The sequence below is a fragment of the Panthera uncia genome, chromosome D1 (assembly GCF_023721935.1).
Source record: "Panthera uncia isolate 11264 chromosome D1, Puncia_PCG_1.0, whole genome shotgun sequence".
In the NCBI taxonomy this organism is placed as follows: domain Eukaryota; kingdom Metazoa; phylum Chordata; class Mammalia; order Carnivora; family Felidae; genus Panthera; species Panthera uncia.
The window spans coordinates 10,543,296-10,566,625 of NC_064808.1; the positions used below are offsets into that span (position 1 = coordinate 10,543,296).

The 23,330-nt window shown below is 36.3% G+C and overlaps 1 protein-coding gene across 1 annotated transcript; it reads left to right on the forward strand.

Moving 5' to 3' along the window:
* The first annotated feature begins 22,177 nt into the window (after positions 1-22,177).
* On the forward strand, positions 22,178-23,124 carry LOC125915694 (olfactory receptor 1440-like). The gene has a single exon (XM_049621652.1). The coding sequence runs from the start codon at positions 22,180-22,182 to the stop codon at positions 23,122-23,124; it is 945 nt and encodes a 314-aa protein (XP_049477609.1). The 5' UTR covers positions 22,178-22,179.
* The last annotated feature ends 206 nt before the right edge of the window (positions 23,125-23,330 follow it).

The following is a 23,330-nucleotide window of genomic DNA, read 5'->3' on the forward strand; positions in this document are numbered from 1 at the left end:
CCCTCTCTCTCTGTCCCTCCCCCGTTCATGCTCTGTCTCTCTCTGTCCCAAAAATAAAATAAACGTTGAAAAAAAAAATTAAAAATAAAAAAATAAAAAAATAAAAAAAAATAAATAAAAGCATTAGTGATAGATTTAAAATGACTATTGTAAATACATGTCTTCTTTTCCAGGTTTGTAAAACTTTAAAAAAGGAATCTAGAACTAGGTAACAGAATAAAATCTCAATAAATTTCTGACAGTAGAAATAAGGTAGATAACCTTATCTGATCACAAGGGTATTAAGAAAAAGTAAAGCAAAATCCATTCACTTTGTGTGATAGATTGAATTGTTAACCCCAAATTTCAAGGCTCCCTGCATCTACAGTCTTGTCATGGGTAGAGTGCATTTTCTTGTCTTCACCTTGGGCTTGCCATGTGGTTTGCTTTAGCTGACAGAAGTGACAGAGTGCTTGTTCTCATCATTGGCCTTAGGGCCTTGTGTGTTTTCACTTGCTTCTTTGTGCTTCTGTCATTGCTATGAGAAAAACATGTTCTGGGTGTCTGTTGGTCCTAGGGAAAGGAACACATGGGTCAGAGCTATCTCAGCCAAGCTCATCCTAGACCAGCCAACTTCAGAGGAGTCACCCATTTAATAAGCCTCCCCTAGACTGGCTGAATCTCAGCCAACCTGCAGCTGACCTGAAGTGGCAATAAATGAATGTTGCCGTAAACACTGAGTTTTAGGGTGATTTGTTATGCAGCAAGAGTGAAACAGTATATTTTGTAATTGGAAATTAAATTTCTCCTGAGCCAAACACTTGGATTCAAACCCAGGCTCTGTCACTCACCAGCTGTGTAATGTGGGGCAAGTAACATAATCTTTCTGTGCCTCAGTTTTCTCATCTGTAAAACAGGGATATTCTATATATCTTGTTAGATTGTTTGGAAGGAGTAAGTGAGTTGATATTTGTCAAGAACTCAGAAGAGTACCCTGGCACATGATAAACACTATATATGTGTCAGGTATTGTTATTTATGAATGCTATGTTCAAGAAATTAAGTTTAAATTAGCTAAATTCTGTTAGACCAACTTTACAGATGAGGAAACCAAGGCCAGAGGAATTAAGAACCAAAGCTAGTAAGTGAAGGGGTAAGAACTCAAACTCAGGATTGCAGATATCAAAGCCTTTTCTCTATACAAGGTGTCAAATAATACACAAGGAAAATATGAGTAAAATATAATAGTACTTAATTGATGCAGCCAATGAAAAAATCAGAGGTAATCTTTTGAAAAGAAATAAAAGTAACAAAGGTTGTAATTGAAAGAATTGGAAAAAGAATATCAATACAAACAGCAAGGAAAACAGGAGGAAAAATAAAAACAGAAATATGTTGGGAAAAGAAAACAATAAATTTATAACTAAGTTTGGCAGATAGGTCTTCAAGTAGATAGATAAAATATACAGGTTTATAGGAGAGGAGAATGGTGGTAGAGTAGGGGGACCCTAGACTCACCAAACACAACTAGATAACTATCAAATCATCCTAAATACCTCAGAAATAGATCTGAAGACTGACAGATCAAGCTCCACAACTAAAGGGAGAGAAGAGGCTACATTGAAAAAGGTTTAATTAAGTTAAACCATATTCTGTCAGCTCTTCCAGTTTTCAGAAGAATCTTGTATTTCTGTTCATCATAACAAAAAATCATTCTTAAATCCAAAAACAAACAAAACAAAACAAATGAACAAAGGGAAAAAGAGAGAGAGAGGCAAACCAAGAAACAGACTCTTAATTATAGAGAACAAACTGATGGTTACCAGAGGGGAGGTCGGTGGTGGGATGGGTGAAATAGGTGGGGGGCGGGGGGGGGGGTTTAAGGAGAGCACTTGTTGTGATGAGCACCAGGTGATGTATGGAAGCGTTGAATCATTATATTGTACTGAAACTAATATTATGTTGTATGTTAACTAACTGGGCTTTAGTAAAAATTTTAAAAAATGTATACAGGCTTACAGCATATTTTGGAAGAAAACAGGCATCCAAATTTAGAGAAAGAACTAAGTAAGAAAGAAAATTTAAAAGCAACTTAAACTAATCACCTCTATTTTGTGAACATTGGACTTGGTTGGGTGGCCTGCCTGATTCTCTGTAGCAGGGAAACCCACTGGAGGTGAAACACCGGTTCCTTCAAGCTCTCAGTTAGTCATGATCATCACAGTAGCTGAAGTGTATACGTTTATCTGGTTTTAACCTTCTCACCATACAAAGAATACAAACCATTGATTCCACTTAATACGGGATGAAAATGAAGCTCAACTGACAAATTTAGCAAAAAACACACCCTGGACAGGTAATGGTTTAATCTCTCTCTCAATGAATTTCTTCATTTTTATTAAAGACAATCAAGTCTTGCTCTTAGTGTGAAATAAAGAAATCACAGTAAATTGTGACTATTCTCCTACAAAGCAAAGGAATTTGGTAGTTTAAAAATCTCTGTGTGGTAAACATAAGAGACTCATAAATATGGAGAACAAACTGAGGGTTGCTGGAGGGGTTGTGGGAGGGGGGATGGGCTAAAGGGGTAAGGGGCATTAAGGAATCTACTCCTGAAATCACTGCTGCACTATATACTAACTAACTTGGATGTAAATTTTAAAAAATTTTTTAAATAAATAAATAATGAAATAAAAGAAAAATAAATAAGTAAAATCTCCGTGTGGTATAATGGAAATGTACACATTTTCATTAGCTTTTGAAATATTGATAATGGCTTTCTATTGCCATTTTTGTAGGCACTGGAAATTGATAAACTTGTATGACTTTATGACTCTTCTAGCTAATTCACTTTATCTGAACCAGTTAAAACATGAGTTATATGGATTGTATCTTTTTAAAGAAAAATATCTTAAATTTCCTCCTAATAGTCAACACAAAATATTCCCACTAAAAATTTATAAATATGTCAGCTAATGCATTATGAAGAAAATGATATCACCTATGCTACTGCCATCCAGAGATAACCACTGCTATTATCTTCATGTAAATACTTTGGAAATTTTTCTTACATGTGCCTGTATATAGAGTTGTGTAAATTTTATTTTTCAATATGCATTGTTCTGTAACCTGATTTTTCCACTTATTTTATCTTGGATATTTTTATTATCAATAAATACATGTTTACATTGTCATTTCAAATGACTGAAATATGATGCATTCGTGTATCCTGTAACCATAATTGCCATGGTTGTTTTAACTGAATGAAATGCTATCACTAGTATGTTATTTTTTAAAAAAACCTTTGCTGTTTCATATTCATATTCTGGTAGATTTTTTTCTTCATTAAGGGCTAATGGATACTGTGTTCTCTGAGATTTTTTATGGTGGAAAATATTTTCGTGTGGCCTTAATATTGGAATGACAGTTTGGTTATAAAAGGAGATGAGTTTTGTAAATACTGCTCCACAGCCTTTTGATGTTCAGTGTTATTGTGGAGAAGTCCAGGGCCAATCTGATGTTTTCCCCTACAGGTAACTTGGTATTTTTCTTTTCCCTCGATGTCCAAAGGATTCCTTTTTTATCACTGAAGTCCTGTTACTTCACCAGGAGATGACTTGGTGTTGATCATTATGTATTAACTTTTCCCCAGATAAGATATGTACATTCAATCTCTAAGTCTAACCTCATTAAATTTTAGGCTAATATTACCAAATTATTTTTGAGCGCTTTTCCTATTTCATTATTTTTCTACTGTTAATGACATATAAGTGACGCATAACATTGTGTAAGTTTAAGGTGTACAGTGTGAAGATTTGATACATGCATATATTGTGAAATGACCACAGTGTTAAACACGTCTATCCGCTCATGTAATGACCTTTGTTTTTATGGTGAAAACATTTAAGATCTACCCTCTTAGCAACTTTCAAGTATATAATAGAGTATTATTAACTATAATCACCATACTGTATAGTCTTCTATACCCAATTTGTTGAGGATTTTTATCATAACAGTAATGAATTTTGTCAAATGCTTTTCCTGCATCTATTGAGATGATCATGTGATTGTTATCTCTTTAATTAGTGTGATGTGTCACATTTATTGATTGATATATATGTTGAATCATCCTTGCACCAGGATGAATCCCACTTGGTCATGGTGTATGATCCTTTTAATATGCTGTTGGGTTTGGTTTGCCGATATTTTGTTGAGAACTTTTGCATCTATTCATCAGAGATATTGCTATGGTTTTCTTTTCTTGTAATGTCCCCATCTGGCTTTGGTTTTGGGGATATGCTGGTCTCATATAATGAGTTTGGGAGTGTTTCTTCCTCTTGTGCTTTGTGAGTTTGAGAAGAATTGGTATTAATTCCTCTTGAAATGTTTGGTAAAATTCACCCATAAAGTAATTTGGTCCTGGTCTTTTATTTGTGGAGGTGCTTTTGATCACTGCTTTAATCTCCTTAGTCATTATTCATCTTTAAGGTTCTCTGTTTCTTCATGATTCACTCTTGGTAGTGAGTGTGTTTATGAGAATTGATCCATTTATTCTAGATTTCCTAATTTTCTGTCATATAATTGTTTATAGTAGTCTCTTATGGTCCTTTGTATTTCTGTATTATCAATTGTAATGTCTCCTTTTTCATTTGATTTTATTTGAGTCTTCTTTCTTTTTTCTTACTTAATTCAACTAAAGATTTGTCAATTTTGTTTATCTTTTTATAAAACCAGCTCTTAGGGGCGCCTGGGTGGCTCGGTCGGTTACACGTCCGACTTCAGCTCAGGTCATGATCTCACAGTCTGTGAGTTCGAGCCCCGCCATCACGCTCTGTGCTGACAGCTCAGAGCCTGGAGCCTGTTTCAGATTCTGTGTCTCCCTCTCTCTCTGCCCCTCCCCTGTTCATGCTCTGTCTCTCTCTGTCTCAAAAATAAATAAACGTTAAAAAAATTAAAAAAAAAAAAAGATAAAACCAGCTCTTAATTTTGTTGATCTTTTTTGTTGTTTTTCTAGTGTCCATTTTATTTATTTTTGCTCTGATCTTTGTTATTTCCTTCCTTTGGCTAACTTTAGGCTTAGTTTGCACCTTTTTTTTTTCCTGGTTCCTTGAGGTGTAAATTTAGATTATTTATTTCAGAAATTTTTTCTTAATGTAGGCATTTATTTCTATAAACTTCCTCTTAGAACTACTTTTGCTTTATCCCATAGTTTGGTATGCTGTGTTTCCATTTCCATTTAATGTATTTTTCATTTCTCTTGATTTCTTCTTTGACCATTGATTGTTTAATTGTGCTGTTTAATTTCCACATATTTTTTATTTTTCCAGCTTTCTTCCTATTTTTGATTTTTAGTTTCATATCATTGTTGTTGGAAAATATATTTGATATGATTTCAGTCATATTATATTTGTTATGACTTGTTTTGTGGCCTAAGGACATCCTAGGGAATGTTTCATGTGTGCTTGAGAAGAATGTGTGTTCTTTTGCTGTTGGATATTCTGTATATGGCAGTTCGGTCCATTTGGTCTAAAGTATATTTCAAGTCCATTGTTTCCTTGTTGAGTTTTAGTATGGAATGACCTGTCTTTTGTTTAAAGTGGAGTACTGTTTTTTGTCTGTTATTCCTTTCAGTTCTGATAGTATTGGCTTAATACATACTTAGGTGCTCTGATGGTGGGTGTATATGTATTTATTATTGTTATATCCTCTTGATAAATTAAACCATTATCATTATATAATGACCTTCATTGTTTCTTGTAACAGTTTTTGCCCTAAAGTCTATTTTGTTTGATATAAGTATAGCTACCTCTGGTCTATTTTCATTTTCATTGAACAAAATAACCTTCCAATGGAATGAAAGATATTCTATTGCATGAAATATCTTTTTCCAGCCCTTTTCTTTGAGGCTTTGTGTGTCCTTAAACCTGAAGTGAATCTCATTAGGCAGTATATGGTTGGGTCTTTTTATTTATTTTTTTTTAAATCCATTCAGCCACTCTGTGCCTTTTGATTGGAGCATTTAGTCCATTTACATTTAAAGTAATTATTGGTAGGTAAGAACTTGCTAATGACATTTTATTGATTGTTTTATGGCTGTTTCAAAGTTCCCTTGCTCCTTTCTTCTTCTTCTCTTTCTGTCTTTCTTTGTGAACTGATAATTTTCCATAGTGGCATGCTTTTGCTTCTCTTTATCTTTTATGCATATACTGTAGGATTTTGCTTTATGGCTATAATGTGGCTTTACATAAAACATCTTATGGTTATAATAGTCTATTTTATGCAGATAACAACTTTGATTATACAAAATCTACCCTTATATTTCTCCCCTTTCACCTGTTATGGTTTTGATGTCCCAAGTTACCTCTTTTTATACTATGTATCCATTACCAAATTACTGCAGCAATAGTTATTTTTTTTAATACTTTTGTCCTTTGACCTTTATACTGGCATTAAGTTAAGGTGAAGATCTACACTTACATGGATTTTTTTCAATGGTTTATAATGATTTAACGCACCATTATATTACAGTATTAGAGTGCTGTGAATTTGGCTATATACTTACCATTGTCAGTGTGTTGTCTATTTTCATGTAACTTGTTAGTACCCTTTCCTTTCAGCTTTAAGAATTTTCCATACTTCTTGTAAGGCAGGTCTAGTGGTGATGTACCACTTCAGCTTTTGTTTGCTTTGGAAAGTTTTTATTTCTTCTTCATTTATGAAGGACGACTCTGCTGGGTAAAGTATTCTTGGTTGGCATATTTTTTTCTTTTATCACCTTGAATATAGTATACCAGTCTTCCCTGGCCTGCAAAGTTCTGTTGAGAAATCTGCTGATAGTTCACTTGTATGTGAGGATTTTTTCTCAGTTATTGCTTTTAAATTTCTTTTTGTGTGTGTTTGATTTGAGACAGTTTAAATATAATGTATCAGAGAAGATAACTTTAGGTTAAAATTTGGGGGGACTACATGAGCTTCTTGAAGTTGATTGTCCAAATCTCTTCCTAGATTTGGGAAATTCTTAGCCATTATTTATGTAAATGAGCTCTCATCCCCTTTCTCCCTCTCTTCTCTTAGAGTCTGATAATTCACAGAATGTTTCTCTTAATGGTATCCCATAATCCATATAGGTATTTTTTCACTTCTTTTCATACTTTTCTCTTCATTTTCCTCTGACTGGATGATTTCAAAGGACTGTCTTCTACTTAACAGATTCTTTCTTCTGCTTGAGCCAATCTTATAATGATACTCTCCATAGCATTTTTCATTTCATTCATTGTATTCTTCAACTCCAAAATTTCTCTTAGGTTCTTTTTTTAAATGATTTTTCTTTTTCCATTAAATTTCTCATTTTGTTTGTGTATTGTTTGCCTGATCTCTTTTTGTGTTTTCTCATATAGCTCAACTGAGCTTCCTTAAAGCAACTATTTTGAATTCTTATTATGCATATTACAGATCTATATTTCTTTAGGGGCAGTTACTAGAAAATTATTGTGTTCCTTTGGTGGTGTTATGTTTCCTTGCTTTTTCATGTTCCTTGAAGATTTGCATTGATGTCATTGCATTTAAAGGAGTTGTCTCCTTCAGGCTTTACCAACTGGCTTTAGGAGACAAATATCTTTTGTCAGCCCTGGTAGGGATTCTGAAGTTTTCTCAGACTTCTTCTATGCATATTCTTGCTCCACATTTCTTGTTTCCTCTTGAGACAGAACTCTTAAGATTGTATGTTTTCTCTTTATCCTTCAAAGCGAGGATGGATGCCCACAGCTGCCCTTTTGCTTTCCTCAGAGCACTCCTAAACACTCAGATTTGTGAGGCTTCTCCCAGACCCACAGCCAGGTGGTTTTCTACGTGTTCTCACTAGCCATATATGAGTCTGCTTGCTCTTTACTCATATTTACAGATGTTCATATTTCTTAAAATTTGTGCAACTTATTTCTATTCTGATAAGTCCAATTGATCTAAAGCCGTTTTTGGTGTGCTTCTGCTAATATTTTGTTAACTCTCATATACTTACATACTTAGTGATTTTTTACTTTGAGCTATTAATTTTCTTGGAATTACATCTATGAAAATACTTTGAACTCTGAAATGAAGGTGGGTTTCTCCAGAGAGCACTTTCATCTGCTTCTGTCAGGTATCTAGGACAGAGCTATTCAAATTGAGGTACATGGACTGGTGCCAGTTTGCAAATGACAGCAAGATAAGATTTCCCCAGAATGTAAATCAACTACAGCATTATGCGTATTGTTTCCTTCATCTATCATTTATTTCATAGCAATACTTTCAGTGAAACTGTGAATTGATTTATAATGTACCACAAGCTCCTTATCTCATATCTGACTGTGACAAGTGATTTATGGACTAACTATATTGAATTGCATTAGCCTATTGAATTGACTATATTGAGTATCTCTTTAAACTCAGTTCCCATTTGAGATTTTTCAGGTATTTCAAGTAGTGTGAAATTGGACTGCACTAGGCATTCCAGTGTTAACTACCTTATAGTTATGAATTTCTTTGAGGAGATTAAAATAACTCCATCCTTTCTATTCAATGCCAAGTTTTAGACATACAACTTTCTTTGCATTATTGTGGGATAATGGTTGTTTGAATTTTTACTTTTGTATTAATGGTATATTCCTTTGGGTGCACCCACCTTATATGGGAATCTCTTGATCGGGTCCTTATTCCCGATCCCTGAGTCCCATGAAGCTAAAAAATATCTATGCTCATTTGTCTCAGTTTGACAAATGACTGCAGTCCCAAACCAGGTTAACTGTTGTGCTACCTTGCTGTGTTCTTTTTCATTTAGTGTTTGTTTTGAATAGTATTTGCCTTTAAAGAAAACCAACTAGTTGATGCATTTGAGCAAATTTATAAAATATTTTATCCAGCATTTTTAGTTGCTAGTTTGGGCAGTTAGTCCTCCATGTATGATCTCAAGATAATGTTTAGTTTCTTTTTTGAATTCTTTCATAAGTTTCATTTGCTCCACTTCCCCCTAATTCATCCATCGTCAATGGGTATGTGTCTCTAGATACATTGTTTTTTAATTGTAGGTTAAGATCTACACTTATATGGATTTTTTTTCAATATAGGTTAATAAAAATATTCCTAAAAAATAAAGAAATAAAAATATGTATGGGGAGTTTCTTTTTCTTTTTTTCTTGTTATATTGTTTACAAGGCAATTACTTAAAGTGCAGGGCTGAATAGCTAAGTAACACCATGTATTTACTTTTAATAGCCTGAAGATACTGGAATAATAAGAAATTCCTTTTGTTATTTCCCTTCAGTTCTCAGAAACGCCATGGCGGTGGGTGAAGGAAGAAACAGCACTACAATTACCAGGTTTATCCTATTGGGATACTCTGAATCTCCAAAACTTGAAGTCATCCTTTTTCCTAGGCATCTCCCTCGTGATAGTGTTCTGCAATGTCAACCTCATCACTCTGATCAAGATGGACTCCTACCTGCACACACCCATGTATTTCTTTATCAATAAACTTGCCTTCTTAGATATTTGTTATGTTTCCTCCACAGCTTCCAAGACGCTCTCAGATTTCTTCAAGAAGCAGAAATACATCTCCTTTGTAGGGGGCACCATGCAGTACTTCTTCTTTACCCTGAGTCTGACTGAGTGCTTTTTCTTAGTAGCTATGGCTTGTGACCGATATGCTGCCATTTGTAAGCCTCTGTTCTACACCACCATCATATCTCCCACCCTCTGTGTGCAGATGGTTGTGAGATCTCGTGTAACTGGATTCTTTGGCTCATTTATCCAACTGTGTGCCTTATTTCAGCCTCATTTCTGTGGGCCAAATGTCATCCGCCATTTCTTTTGTGATCTTCCCCAGCTGCTGATCATATTCTGCTCTGACACCTTTTCCTTCCAAATCGGGACCTCTGTGCTCACAGTGATCTTTGGATTCACATCTGTCTTGGTTATCATGATATTCTATGGTTATATTGCTGCCACCATTCTGAGATCACTTCATCTGAAGGCAGGTCCAAGGCCTTCAACTTCTGTGCTTCTCACCTGATAGCTGTGACTCTCTTTTATGGCTCACACACCTTAGTCTATTTGTGCCCTACTTCTGATGATTTTCTGAGCCAAAACAAGCTGACCTCCGTTGTATACACTGTGGTGATTTAAATCTATTGATCTGCAACCTAAGGAACACGGAAATCAAAGATGCCTTAAACAGATGGGAAAAGAGAATATTTTCATGGAATTATTGGTGCCTTTTAGGGCTTAGGACACAAAATACGCAGAATAGTGTATGAAAAACAGCTTTAATAGTACTTACAAGCCTTGTAATATATTGTGTAACTTTTCACAAATATCTGCTTTCCCTCTATTCCCTGAGAGAGGATTGTATTTCATCCCTTTGAAGTCAGGTTTGGGCATGTGACTCGTTATGGCAAATGAAAATGTGAACAGATGTGACATATCCCACTTCTAGGTAGAGATTATATATGTGTGATTTTTTACCTTTTTTATTCCCAGTGGTCTAGTCAGTGGCTGACTTGTAAGGAATAAGATGGTGGTGCAAGAGAAGAGCCCCCAGCTGACATAAGAGAAACTTGTATTGTTAGCAAAAAATAAGTCTGTTTTGGATTATTTGCTACTGTAACATACTCAGTCCATCATAACTGTTACAGAAATCTGTACAGGTGGTAGTATGCTATTAAAAAAATCAGAGTTAACATTTGTAAGTTTCTTTAGGGCCAGGAAATAGGTGTTAAACAATATATTATTGACAACTGGGAGGATAGTAATTTATGTTTGGCACAATAAAACATTTGGTACGACGGCACTTGTGATAACTTTGAAGGGAGATTATGTGGGAAAATGGAATGCTTGTAGCATGAATTGGTTGTTGTTAGATGAATTTAACAAGGTTCTACCAGAATGAGAAAAGCTCACAAGACAACTGGCCAGTTTGCAAGGAAGAAATGCAAGAGAATATAGAGAGTCAAGAAATTTGGAGACTTGAGAGGAGCTAAGATGGCAGTCTAAGTAGGAGGACCCTAGGCTTGTCTCATCCCTCAAACACAGCTAGATAACTATCAAATTATTCTGAATACCCAAGAAATCAATCTGAGGACTGACAGAACAAACTGCAGAAGAGGCTACATAGAGGGAGGGAGGAAGTGCAGAGACATGGTTTGGGGGAGAAACAGATCATGGGTGCTGCAGAGAGGAGGGAGCCCAGGTCACAGAGAAGGGTGAGAGAGAGAGAGAGGAGCACATAGGGGGATGCACAAAGAGAATGCTTCCCCAAAGCCATTGGCTGGGAAAATGAGAGGGGCTGATTTTCATGAGTTTTTGCAAAAACTCAAACACTGGAGTTTTAGAGGTGGAGTTCATGGCTGGGTTAGAGCCCTGAAGGTACTGCCTTACTCCTGGGGAGAAGGCATTCAAGAAGCCTGGGGTAGACTGTGCAATCTGAGGATGACCTGTGGTGCATGGGGAGAGACAGTTTGCTCTTCCTGGAGTGCATCTGTGAGAGGTGGCATTCACAGAGATGCCACTCCAGGGACCAAAGAGCTAGGGAGCACCATAGGGAAGCATAGCCACAGAGACACCTGCTGGTGGTGGCTAACCCAGACGCTGGTTCTTTAGAGTACTTTGCTCCAAATCCCATGCCTCTGTGCTCTGGCACAACTGCCCTTCTGGGTCAAATCTACATCAGTCCCAGCATGGCAAGACACTCCCCCAGAAGACCTGCCACACCAGGTCCCTAAAATTTGGAGTTTTAAAAGTCAGGAGGCTTGTCTGGGATAGAGCCCAAAGTGCACTGCACTGGTCCAGGCAGGCAAGCAACATGAATACAGCATGAAAACAGCCATCTAAAAACTGCCCGGGATGCACGAGGGGAAATTATTCGCTTTTCTGGCAGTGCCTCCCCGAGAGCAGCAAGCATAGAGATCCCTCTCCAGGGACAAAGGAGCTGGCTGGCACCATTTCCTTCCCCCATCATCATAAACCAGCTTGCATAAACAGCACAGTGCCAACACTGGCTGCCTAACCTGCTTACACCAATTCCCACTCCCCTGTGCTCTTTTGGTGCTGCTTTTCTTGGGCAAGTGTGCCTAAGTCCAAGTGCAGTGGAACCTTTCCTCAGAAAACCAGCACAAATCCCCACCTGCACCATGTCTACCAACCAGAGAGTTCTGCAAGGCTTCAGCTCTAGTGGAAGTAGCATCAGGTCTCATTTAACAAGCAGACTAGAGCACACCTGGTTAAAACTCACCACACTGTGGCCAAGGTCTAAACACTGCCCACTGCAGGCAAGGAGAGTCTCTTCAGACAACTGGCCTGAAGGATAGGGCAGCCAAAACTCAGCCAAAAACGCAGCACATACTAGAGACATTTCTTGAAGTGCCAGTCCCTGAACACTATACGACTTCTTCATAAAGCCATTACTATTAGGAACAGGAAGCATAACAGGCTTTTCCAAGACTTAGAAAAAATGCCAAGATAGAGGAATTCATCCCAAAAGAAAGACCAAGAAAAGGTTGTGGTCAGAGATCTGATTGAAACAGGTATAAATAATTAATATGCCTGATGGAGAATTTAAAGCAATAATCATAAGGATACTCACTGGGCTTGAGAAAAGCATGGAATACATCAGAGAAATCCTTACAGCAGAGATAAAAGAGTGAAAAAAATCAAATGAAAATGTAGTAACAGATTTGAAACAGACCAGATGTAATGACCACAAGAATGGAAGACAGAGAAACAATTAAATGTTATAGAAGATAGAGTAATTGAAAATAATGAAGCTGAGTAAAAGAGAGAAAGAATTATGGATCACAGGTATAGACCTAGGGACTCCATGAAATGTAATAACATTTGTATCATAGGAGTCCTAGAAGGAGAAGAGAGAGAAAAGGAGGCAGAAGGTTTATTTGAGGAAATAATAGCTGAAATCTTCCCTAATCTTGGGAAGGAAACAGACTTCCAAATCCAGGAGGCATAGAGAACTTACATCAAAATCAACAAAAGCAGGCCAACACTAAGACATATTGTAATTACACTTGCAAAATAAAGCCACAAAGAAAAAATTCTTAAAAGCAGCAATACAAAAAAAGTCCCTAACTTACAAGGGGAGACACAACTATATGGATAACTCCTTTTGGCAAAGCAGGAAAGAATATCCAATGGAAAAAGAGTCTCCTCAACAAATGGTGTTGGAAAACAAATGGTGTGTTCAACATGCAGAATAATGAAACTGGACCACTTTCTTACACCATGCACAAAAATAAATTCAAAACGGATGAAAGACCTAAATGTGAGACAGGAAACCATCAAAATCCTCGAGGAGAATACAGGCAGCAACCTCTTGAACATCAGTTGTAGCAACTTCTTACTAGATATGTCTCCTGAGGAAAGGGAAACAAAGGCAAAAATAAACTATTGTGACTTTATCAGAATAAAAAGCTTCTGCACAGTGAAGGAATCAACAAAACTAAAAGGCAACCTTTGGAATAGGAGAAGATATTTTCAAATGACACATGTGATAAAGGGTTAGTATCCCATTATCAGATGTTAGTATCCAAAATTTATAAAGAACTTATCAAACTCAACACCCAAAAAAACAAATAATCCAGTTAAAAAATGGACAGAAGACATGAACAGACATTTTTCCAAAGAAGACATCCAAATGACTAACAGACACATGAAAAGATGCTCAACCTTACTCATCATCAGGGAAATACAAATCAAAACTACACTGGGATATCACCTCACATCAGTCAGAATGCCTAAAATTAATAACACAGGAAACAACAGGTGTTGGTAAGGACGTGGAGAAAGAGGAACCCTGTTGCACTGTTGGGAATGCAAACTGATGCAGCCACTCTGGAGAACAGTATGGAATTTCCTCAAAAAATTAAAAATAGAACTACCCTACAACCCAGCAATTACACTATTAGGTATTTACCCAAAGGATACAAAAATACTAATTTGAATGGATACATGCATCCTGGTGCATTATTAACAATAGCCAAATTATGGAAAGAGCCCAAAGGTCTATGGAATAATGAATGGATAAAGAAGATATGGTTTGTATATGCAATGGGATATTACCCAGGCATCAAAAAGAATGAAATCTTGCCATTTGCAATGACATGGATGGAGCTAGAGTGTATCATACTAAGTGAAATAACTCAGTCAGAGAAAGACAAATACCATATGATGTCACTAAGATATGGAATTTTGGAAGCACAACAGATGAACATACAGAAAGGGGGGAAAAAAAGAGAGGCAAACCAAGAAACAGACTCTTAACTATAGAGAACAAACTGAGGGTTGATGGAGGGAGGTGGATGGGGAATGGGTTGAAAAGGTGATGGGTGTTATGGAGGTCACTTGTGATGACCTCCATACATACAACTGTGTGTTGTATGTAAAGGATGTATGACCTCCATATGTACATACATACAAAAAATGTATGGCCTCCATACATACAACACTGGGTGTTGTATGTAAAGGATAAATCGCTAAATTCTGCATATCTGAAACTAATATTACTAGTATGTTAACTAACTGGAATTTAAATTAAAACTTGGAGAAAAGAAAAAAATAAGTTTTGGAGACTTACACAACTAGAGGAGAAAACTGATTTCTATCTCTAACCAGTAAAGATAAAAATTAGAAGGACCCAGAAAAAAAGAGGGGGCAATAAAGCCCAGCCTTGCATTAAGGACCATATCAAGGATGTGGTTATCACCCCCCATTGTCTTAAAGTCTAAGTGGTTGAAGGTTATGCTCAGTAAATCTTTTTAATTTGACAAAATGGTCCATGTAAAAGAAATTTAGGGACTTAGAGTGTGATTCTCACACAGAAGCCTGATATGACTAAGATATTTTATATTTATGATATATATGAAATAGAGAGAGAGATAAAGACAGAGATATCTGGAAAAGAATTGTGAATATGGCTATTGATCTGGGGAGCTGACCTAAGTAAGAAAATAAGTCAAATATTAGTCTGGACTAGCATAAAGTTGGCTCTTTGAGACTTAAAAGAATTTTTGGGCCATCAATTTTCAGTGTCCAGGAAGCAATCTGAGATAGCTGATCAGACACTCCCAAGGAAGAGACATTCTTCAATTTACTGTTCAAATGTGGCCAAAGAGGAGAAATATCAAAGTAAGGACTTTACAGAAAGTGAAATTAAGTGTCATGGAAAATAATGGACTAGGAAGAATGAATGTAGTAGTCCCTAGTCATGGAATAGTGCACTCCCATTCTGAGGGTTCTTCATAAGATCGGCTTAGTAGAATAGGGATTGCTATAGTCTGGTGAGTGTTATATGTCTCTTCCTCCTTAACTTTCAAAAGAAGTGTGTGTATTGCCATTTCTTGATCCACATTTCACCATTGCATATCTGGTATTCAGATTAACAGATTAAGTTTACAGATTAACTTGTTTAGTTCACATGTTTCTAAACCAAGAACCATACAGACATTATTAAGAGACTTCTAGGAATCCCTCAAAGATCCATTCCTGACCAGAGAAGATACTAAGACAAATACAGCTGATTAGCATCTAGAGTATATAACAGACTCCTATAAATAAAAAAGACAAATGTCTGAGTTAATATGGGCTAAGTGAGTCAATAGAAATTTCATAAGGAAGTACAAATGGTCTTGAAACATGTTAAAGGATTTAAATCTCATTAATTATAGAGCAATATAATTTCACACCTACCATTTAACTAAAAACTAACAAGTAGGACAAAGTCAAGTGTTGACAAGAATGTGTAGTAATAGAGTGGAAAGCAGACTGTTACTGCCCAAGAAAGTGTCCCTAAAGGACAGTGGTGAAGGGAAATCCTCCTAGTGGTCACAGTCCCAAGAAGCACACCTGGTTGTCCAATTTACATTGAGGGAAAAAGCTCCTGGGTTAAAGATACACATGGGCTCTTCAGCAGTGTCAGATAGCTTGGACTGGTTGGTCAGGAGCCTGGAAAGAGCAATATTGGAAGACCAGGGACAAGAACGTCCAGGGAAGAAGTATATGGATGAACCTATGGGCATGAAACACACAGATCTTTTTGTCACGTTAATACTCACCAGAAAGCATCCATTCCAGTGGGAGTTTTCATACTTAGATGGACAGATTGACAAAGACCAGATGTCACCCAGCCTGTCTCTTTGTATATTACAGTTCATGGCCATCATGAACAGCGAGTGGCCATGGTGGAATGGTTGAAGGCACTGCTCAAGTTCTTTCTCATAAAGGCCAAATTACTGACACAACTGAATGTCCAATGTGCTAGAAAATAAGTGAAGCCAGAGCCATCAATAGTACTCAAGAACACCAGCCAACCACTTGGTGGTAGGTATATAATAGTGAACTCTACCACCTTGGAAGGAAGAGGGATTTATGCCTACTTAAATTGACACATTCTATAGCTAAAGGCCTGCCTTCCATGCATGCACTATCTCTGCCAGTACCACCATCTAAGGCTTGCTGAACACCCAGTCTATCCCATATGACATTACCTCAGTTAAAACGATACACTTTATGGCAAAGAAGGTGAACTAATGGGAGTATGATCATGAGATTTATTGATATTTTATTGTATGTCTTTATGCAGAAATATATGGTTTAATAGCTGAATTAGGGTGTCAGCTAGAAAATTCCTGATAGGTAAGGCACTATCTTCTAGGAAGCTGTATGTGAACTAAGTAAACAAGTAATATATAGTGCTTTTCCCAAGTACCTTAAGTATATGGCTCCAGGAACCAAAGAATGGAATAAGATTTTCACCCCTTCGCTGTGATTCCAAGTGACCCACTTTTACAATTTGTGCTTTTGTTTCCCCATAAACTTAAGTTCTACCAAGTTAGAGGCTCTAGATCCCAGGTAGAATCAGTCTGTCAGGGGACACAGAAGGACTCCAATGAATTTGAGACTTTCACCTGATGCTAATAGACCATCAGGCAAAGAAAGGACTTACTGTATGGTGGGGATAATTGATCTGATTATCTTGAGGAGTTAGGGTTGCTGCTACACAGTCAGCTAGAAGGAGTGTGTCTGGAGCCCAGAGAATTCACCGGGGCATCTTTTGATGCCCAGGAGAACAGTTAATGGGCAATTGCAGCAACCAAGAACTATTAAGAGCAAAGAAACTAAGCACTCGGATTCTTCAGGGATGTAGTTGTGGGTTAATTCTCTGAACAGGAAGCCTAGACCATCTGAAATAATGGCTGAGAGTGAGGGAAGTCTGAAATTAGTAGTGGAGAGAGAAGATTAATCTGCTGGGACCTCAGAACTAGCTACTTGTCAAGGAAGAAACTTGCTTCACTAGCCCTATTGACTGTACCTCTCCTCTTGGGAGGAACTGATGGCATTTTGTTCTCACAAAATTGGAGCCTCTATATTGTAGTATTGGAGGTACAATGGGAGGGCATGAACAAATCTGAGTGGTGCAAAGGGTTATGTATATCAGATACATCTTATCCAACCGTTAGGATCCTCTTAACCTCACCTGTTTCTGGGCTTTTTGTTCTTGTTGTTATAGCCTGTTATTGACATTACTAGCAGTCTGGAAGACCTCACACCCATTTCACTTGGGTGTAAACCGACAGTCTCTTGCCTCATGTTCACTCCCTATTCCACACAAAATATTAACTGTATCTTTGATTTAGGTGAGAAAAAAAACCCTGATTTTTTCTTTTTCTGTTTTCTTCTGAAATATTTGAACAGGTATGTACACATTCTTTAACAAGAGCTATCTCATCACATTGCAGTGGACAATGTTAGAGTAAGAAGAGAGAACATTTACATGAAAGATGCACAAGTTTAAAACTAGAAGTTAATTTAAATAATCATCAGATTATTTAACAAAGTTCTGTGAAATTTACTTGCGGGAGAGGGAAATAGAGGGAGGGAAAGGCTTTTAAAAATCCACTAAGGTGGCATGTAACAATGAGGATGCATCTGTGGGCCATGTAACCATTTCTCATGGCTTCCCATAGGTGCTCAGAGTGGGAGCCAGGCAAAGCCCTGCACTTATGACATGACACAGGATGAAGATATGTGCTTTCTAAATGTGGATATTGAAAACAAGTGTCCAGTATTACCTACGGGATGGTCTTGCTGTCAGCACAGAGCCTGATGCAGGTTTCAAACTCATGAAACCGTGAGATCATGACCTGAGCCGAGATTAAGAGTTGGCTGCTTAACCGACTGAGCCACCCAGGTGCCCCTCTCATTTTTAAAAATGGATGTAAATTTGCTTGCACTCTTGAATGACACGTTGGTTTGGCACCAGATTTGGGGCATCCCACTTTCTCTGCCCCCAAACTTTAATTGTTTTAAACATTTAAAAACATGACTTTTAATGTTTTAACATTTAAAACATTAAACATTTAAATATTTAAATGTTTAAACATTTAAAACCATGACTTTCTCTCTTCTGCTGTTGAATATTATATGAAGAAATGTAAAGATGGGTTGGTATTTTCCCCTGAGGTAACTTGTTATTTTTCTGATTGCTCAGAAGATATTTTTTTTTAACTTTTGAAGCTTTTATTTTATTTTTTTTTTAAAGTGAGCTCTACTTAATGTGGGGCTCAAACTCACAACCCCAAGATTGAGAGTCACATGCTCCACCCACTGAGTCAGCCAGGTGCCTCTGATTTTTTTTTTAAATCAGTGTGTGACCTTTGTTTTGACAAGTTGCATTCATTAGATTTGTGGCATTAACTCTTCATTACAGAATATACTACCGAATTTTTTTTCAGTAACATTCCTTTCCTTTATTTTGGTTTGCTTTCTTTAGGGACAAGAGCACTCTGTCTTCTACCGGTGTTACAGTCTCATTAATCCTTTCAACTCTTTCAATCTTTTACTTCCCTTTTAAAAAGCCTATTCCTTCTGTCTTTGACTTTGTTTTCAGCAGTATATTGGCTCCTTTTTTTTTTTTTTTTTTTTTTTTTGCTGCCTCCAACTTGAACTTAATCTCTGTGATAGTGATTTTTGTCATTAAATTGATTTTTAACATTATTTTTATATGTTGATTTTGCTAAACTCTCATTACTTCCAATGAGTTACCTGTACAGTCTTTTTTATTTTCTACATAGACATTCAGATCATGTGGGAATAATGCTTAATTCTCATATTTCTATTTAGTTTCTTTTGGATTTTCTACAAAAGTAACCAGATCCCATGGAGGTAAGAAAAATATAATTTCTTTCTTATCCTCAAAAGGTGAAATTGTCATAGCTGTTGCTAGCAATGTAAAATGGTACAATCAAGTGAACTATATGGTATGTGAATTATATCTCAATAAACTTTTAAAAATTATGCACTGGGAAAGCAATTTGACAATTTCTTTTGAAGTTAAATGCACAGTTACCATATAATCCACCAACTCAACTGCAAAGTACTTACCCCCCCACCAAATGAAAGCATATGTCTACACCATGATTTGCTCACAAAAATTCATAAAAGATTTCTTTATAATAGCTACAAATTAGAAACAATTCAAATATCCATCAACAGGTGAATGAATACATTGTGGTATATATGTATAATGAAATATTACTCAGCCATTAAAAGAAACAAATTATTGATGAGGAGCACAATTACATGGGTGAATTTCAGAAAGATTTTGTTGAACAAATGAAACCCAACATAAAAGAGTACATACAACTTGATTTCATTTTGAAAATCTAGTGAAGTTCCCCTAATATAGAGTGACAGAAAGCAGATTGGTGGTTACCTAAGACAAGGGGTTAGGAGAGAGGAATTATATTTTAAAAAGGCAGAAAAGAATATTTTGGAAGGAAGAAAATGTCCTATGTCTTGATTGTGGTGGTGGCAAATGGGTGAGCAAATTCGTCGACCTTATAAAATTGATATATTTTATTGTTTGTAAATTATACTTCTCTAAAGTTGACCTTTTATTTTTATTTATTTTTGAGAGAGAGAGAGAGAGAGCAAGGGAGGAGCAGAGAGACAGGGAGAGAGAGAATCCCAAGCAGGCTGTATGCTGTCAGCACAGAGCCTGATGCAGGGCTCGATCTCATGAATTGTGAGATCATGACCTGAGCCAAAATCAAGAGTCAGATACTTAACCAGCTGAGCCACCCAGGGGCCCAAAGTTGACTTTTGAAATTGATTGTTTTTGTGCCCTTGTTACACTAGCTAGAATCTTTAAGGCAAAGATTAATATGTGACGGTGAGCTTTATTTCCTTGCTTTGACCCTTATGATAATTCTTTCATTATTTTACCATTAAAAATTTAATTTACTGAGTTTGGTTGTAAGATATCCTTGACAAGTTTAAATTACTTTCCTTATTTGCTGATTTTTTAAAATCATGAATGAATTTTTTTAGTTATATCCATTTAGATGATTATATTGCTTTCTTCTTTAATCTCTTACTGTGGTAAATTACTCTAAATGATTTTCTAATATTAAGGCAACGTGCTTTTCTGAAATAACTGTCTGAAATAACTTTTCTGAAATAACACAACTTGTTCATGCTGTATTATTTTTATGTATCGTTGGATTCAGTTTGTCAAAATTCTGTTCAAGATGTTTCTAATCTATGTACATAGTTAATATGGCTATAATATTCCATTTTTATTCCATTATTGTCAGCTTTTGGTATAAAGTTATGATAGTCCCACAAAATGACTTGGAAACTGATCTAAGTATCTATACATTAGATTTTGTGTATAGTTGGAATTACTATTTTCCTTTGTTTTTGGTAAAACTTGCTGATTAAACCATTTGGGCCTGGAGTTTTCTTCATGGGAAGACCCTTACTATTGACACTATTTTTTAAAACACTATTTTTTAGTGTTTATTAAATATTCATGTTTCCTATTCCTTTTTGAGTCACTTTTGGCAAGTTACACTTTCCTAAAAATTTGTATATTCTAAGTTTTAAAAATGTATTGACATGGAAGTTTTTAGAGTGTCCTTTGTGACAACTGCAGGAGCTAGAGTTATATCCCCCTTTTCATTCCTTAAAAATAAAAAAAATTTTTTTTTTGCTTGATATCACCAGATATGTCACAAATCAACTCTTGATTTTCTTGTAGTACTTTAAAATTCTTTATTTAATATTTTTAAAATTTTGTTCCTTCCTAACTAAGAATTGTGGTCAGGTCATTTGTTTTCAGTCTTTTCTATCTAAGTCCATCTTTAAATACACAAGATTTAACTTACTGCAAAAAGGAAATGATATTATGTGACATGATAGAAGTGTCAGTTAAAGCTATGACGATAATCATATTGTAATATATAAATGTATCAAATCAACACACTGTACACCTTAAACTCACACAATATTATATGCCAATTATATTTCAATTAAAACATCCACAAGATTTGGTAAATAGTATTTTTCATTATATTTAAGTTACAGATGCTTTCTAATTTCTATTATAATTTATTATTTTACTTTTAAATAGTTTAAAAATATGTGATTAGTTTCAAATTATGATGTTTCTTTAATTACCAGTTTGTTACTGATTTCTAACTTAATTCCACTGTAGGCAGAGAATGTTATATGTATTGCCAACCTTTTAAACTTTAAAAGTTTTTCACAAACCAAAGGATTGCTTCAAAACTACATTACAAAGATAATAGCTAATGACACAACTTCATTCAATACTTACTATATGCATGATAGGCACTATACATAACTGAACTAATTTAATTTCAACTGAACCTTATGAGATAGGTTCTATTATCTCTGTCTTACAGATTAAGTAACTCAGGTAGAAAGATAACAGACAACCTATTCAGAGTCATAAAACCCACAGACAGCAGAGCCACATTCCAAAGACACCTATGTGACATCTAAGGCCATGCTTTTAGTCACTAAACTATACCTAGGAGTTATAGCCCCTTCAATAATATCCTAAAATTTCTAAAGCATCTTTTAAGAATGTTATTACACTTTCCTTTGTCCTTGTAAGAGCCTGGTTGGCTAACAGTGAAAAGTGTAATTGTCCTCTTTTACATGTGGGAAAATTGATACACAGGACCATTGTAGCTATTTAGGGGCAAAGTTAACCAGGGTTATTTTTTCTAAAATGGCTCCATATTTCTCTTGGCTTTGTGTTTAGTGTGAGTAGAAGGTGTTAATAGAAATTGGGATAACAACTGAATTAAAGACTTATTCTCTTCTTTGTCTACTTACCCTAGGAATACTAATGTAATGGCTGGGGGAAGGAACAGTACAATAGTTACAAAGTTCATTCTCTTGGGATTCTCTGAATTTCCAAAGCTCGCCAGTGTTCTTTTTTCAATATTCCTAGCGATCTACCTCATGACTGTGTCCTGGAACCTAGGCCTCATCACTCTCATCAGGGTAGACTCACATCTGCACACACCTATGTACTTTTTCCTCAGTAACCTGTCCTTGCTGGACATCTGCTATGTTTCCACTATAGCGCCCAAGATGCTCTCAGATTTCTTCAAGAAGCAGAAATACATCTCCTTTGCGGGGTGCACTATACAGTACTTCTTCTTCTCTAGCCTGGGTCTGACTGAGTGCTGTCTCCTGGCCGCCATGGCTTATGACCGATATGCTGCCATTTGTAATCCTCTGCTCTACACCGCCATCATGTTGCCCACCCTCTGTGTGAAGATGGTGGGAGGATCTTGTGTAATTGGATTCTGTGGCTCATTTGTCCAACTGTGTGCCTTACTTCAGCTTCATTTCTGTGGGCCAAATGTCATCAACCATTTCTTTTGTGATCTTCCCCAGTTGCTGATCCTATCCTGCTCTGACACCTTTTTCTTTCAAATCATGACCTCTGTGCTCACAGTGATCTTTGGGCTTACATCTGTCTTGGTTATCATGATATCCTACGGTTATATTGTTGCCACCATTCTGAAGATCACCTCAGCTGAAGGCAGGTCCAAGGCCTTCAACACCTGTGCTTCTCACCTGACAGCTGTGGCTCTCTTCTTTGGCTCAGGTATCTTTGTTTATATGTATCCTAACTCTGGTGATTCCCTGAGCCAAAACAAGTTGGCATCAGTTTTATACACTGTTCTAATCCCCATGCTAAATCCATTGATCTATAGCTTGAGGAACAAGGAAATCAAAGATGCCCTAAACAGAAGGAAGAAGAGAATCTTTTTCTGTTGTTACTAATTATGGAATTTATTTCAAACGTACAGTATAGGAAAAACTGGTGACTAAAACATTGAACCACAACTGTCCTAACTGTGGGATGAATTACAGTTGCTTCACTCTCCCAGTATAAATCCGTGACTGGCACAAGGACTAGAAAATGCATGAAAAGTAACTGGAAGCTCAACATCTCCATCCTTCATCAGTTATGAACCAATACATCGAAA

Bases quoted from the DNA above. Each gene is read 5' to 3' on its own strand.
- LOC125915694 (XM_049621652.1), top strand. From the start codon at position 22,180: ATGGCTGGGGGAAGGAACAGTACAATAGTTACAAAGTTCATTCTCTTG.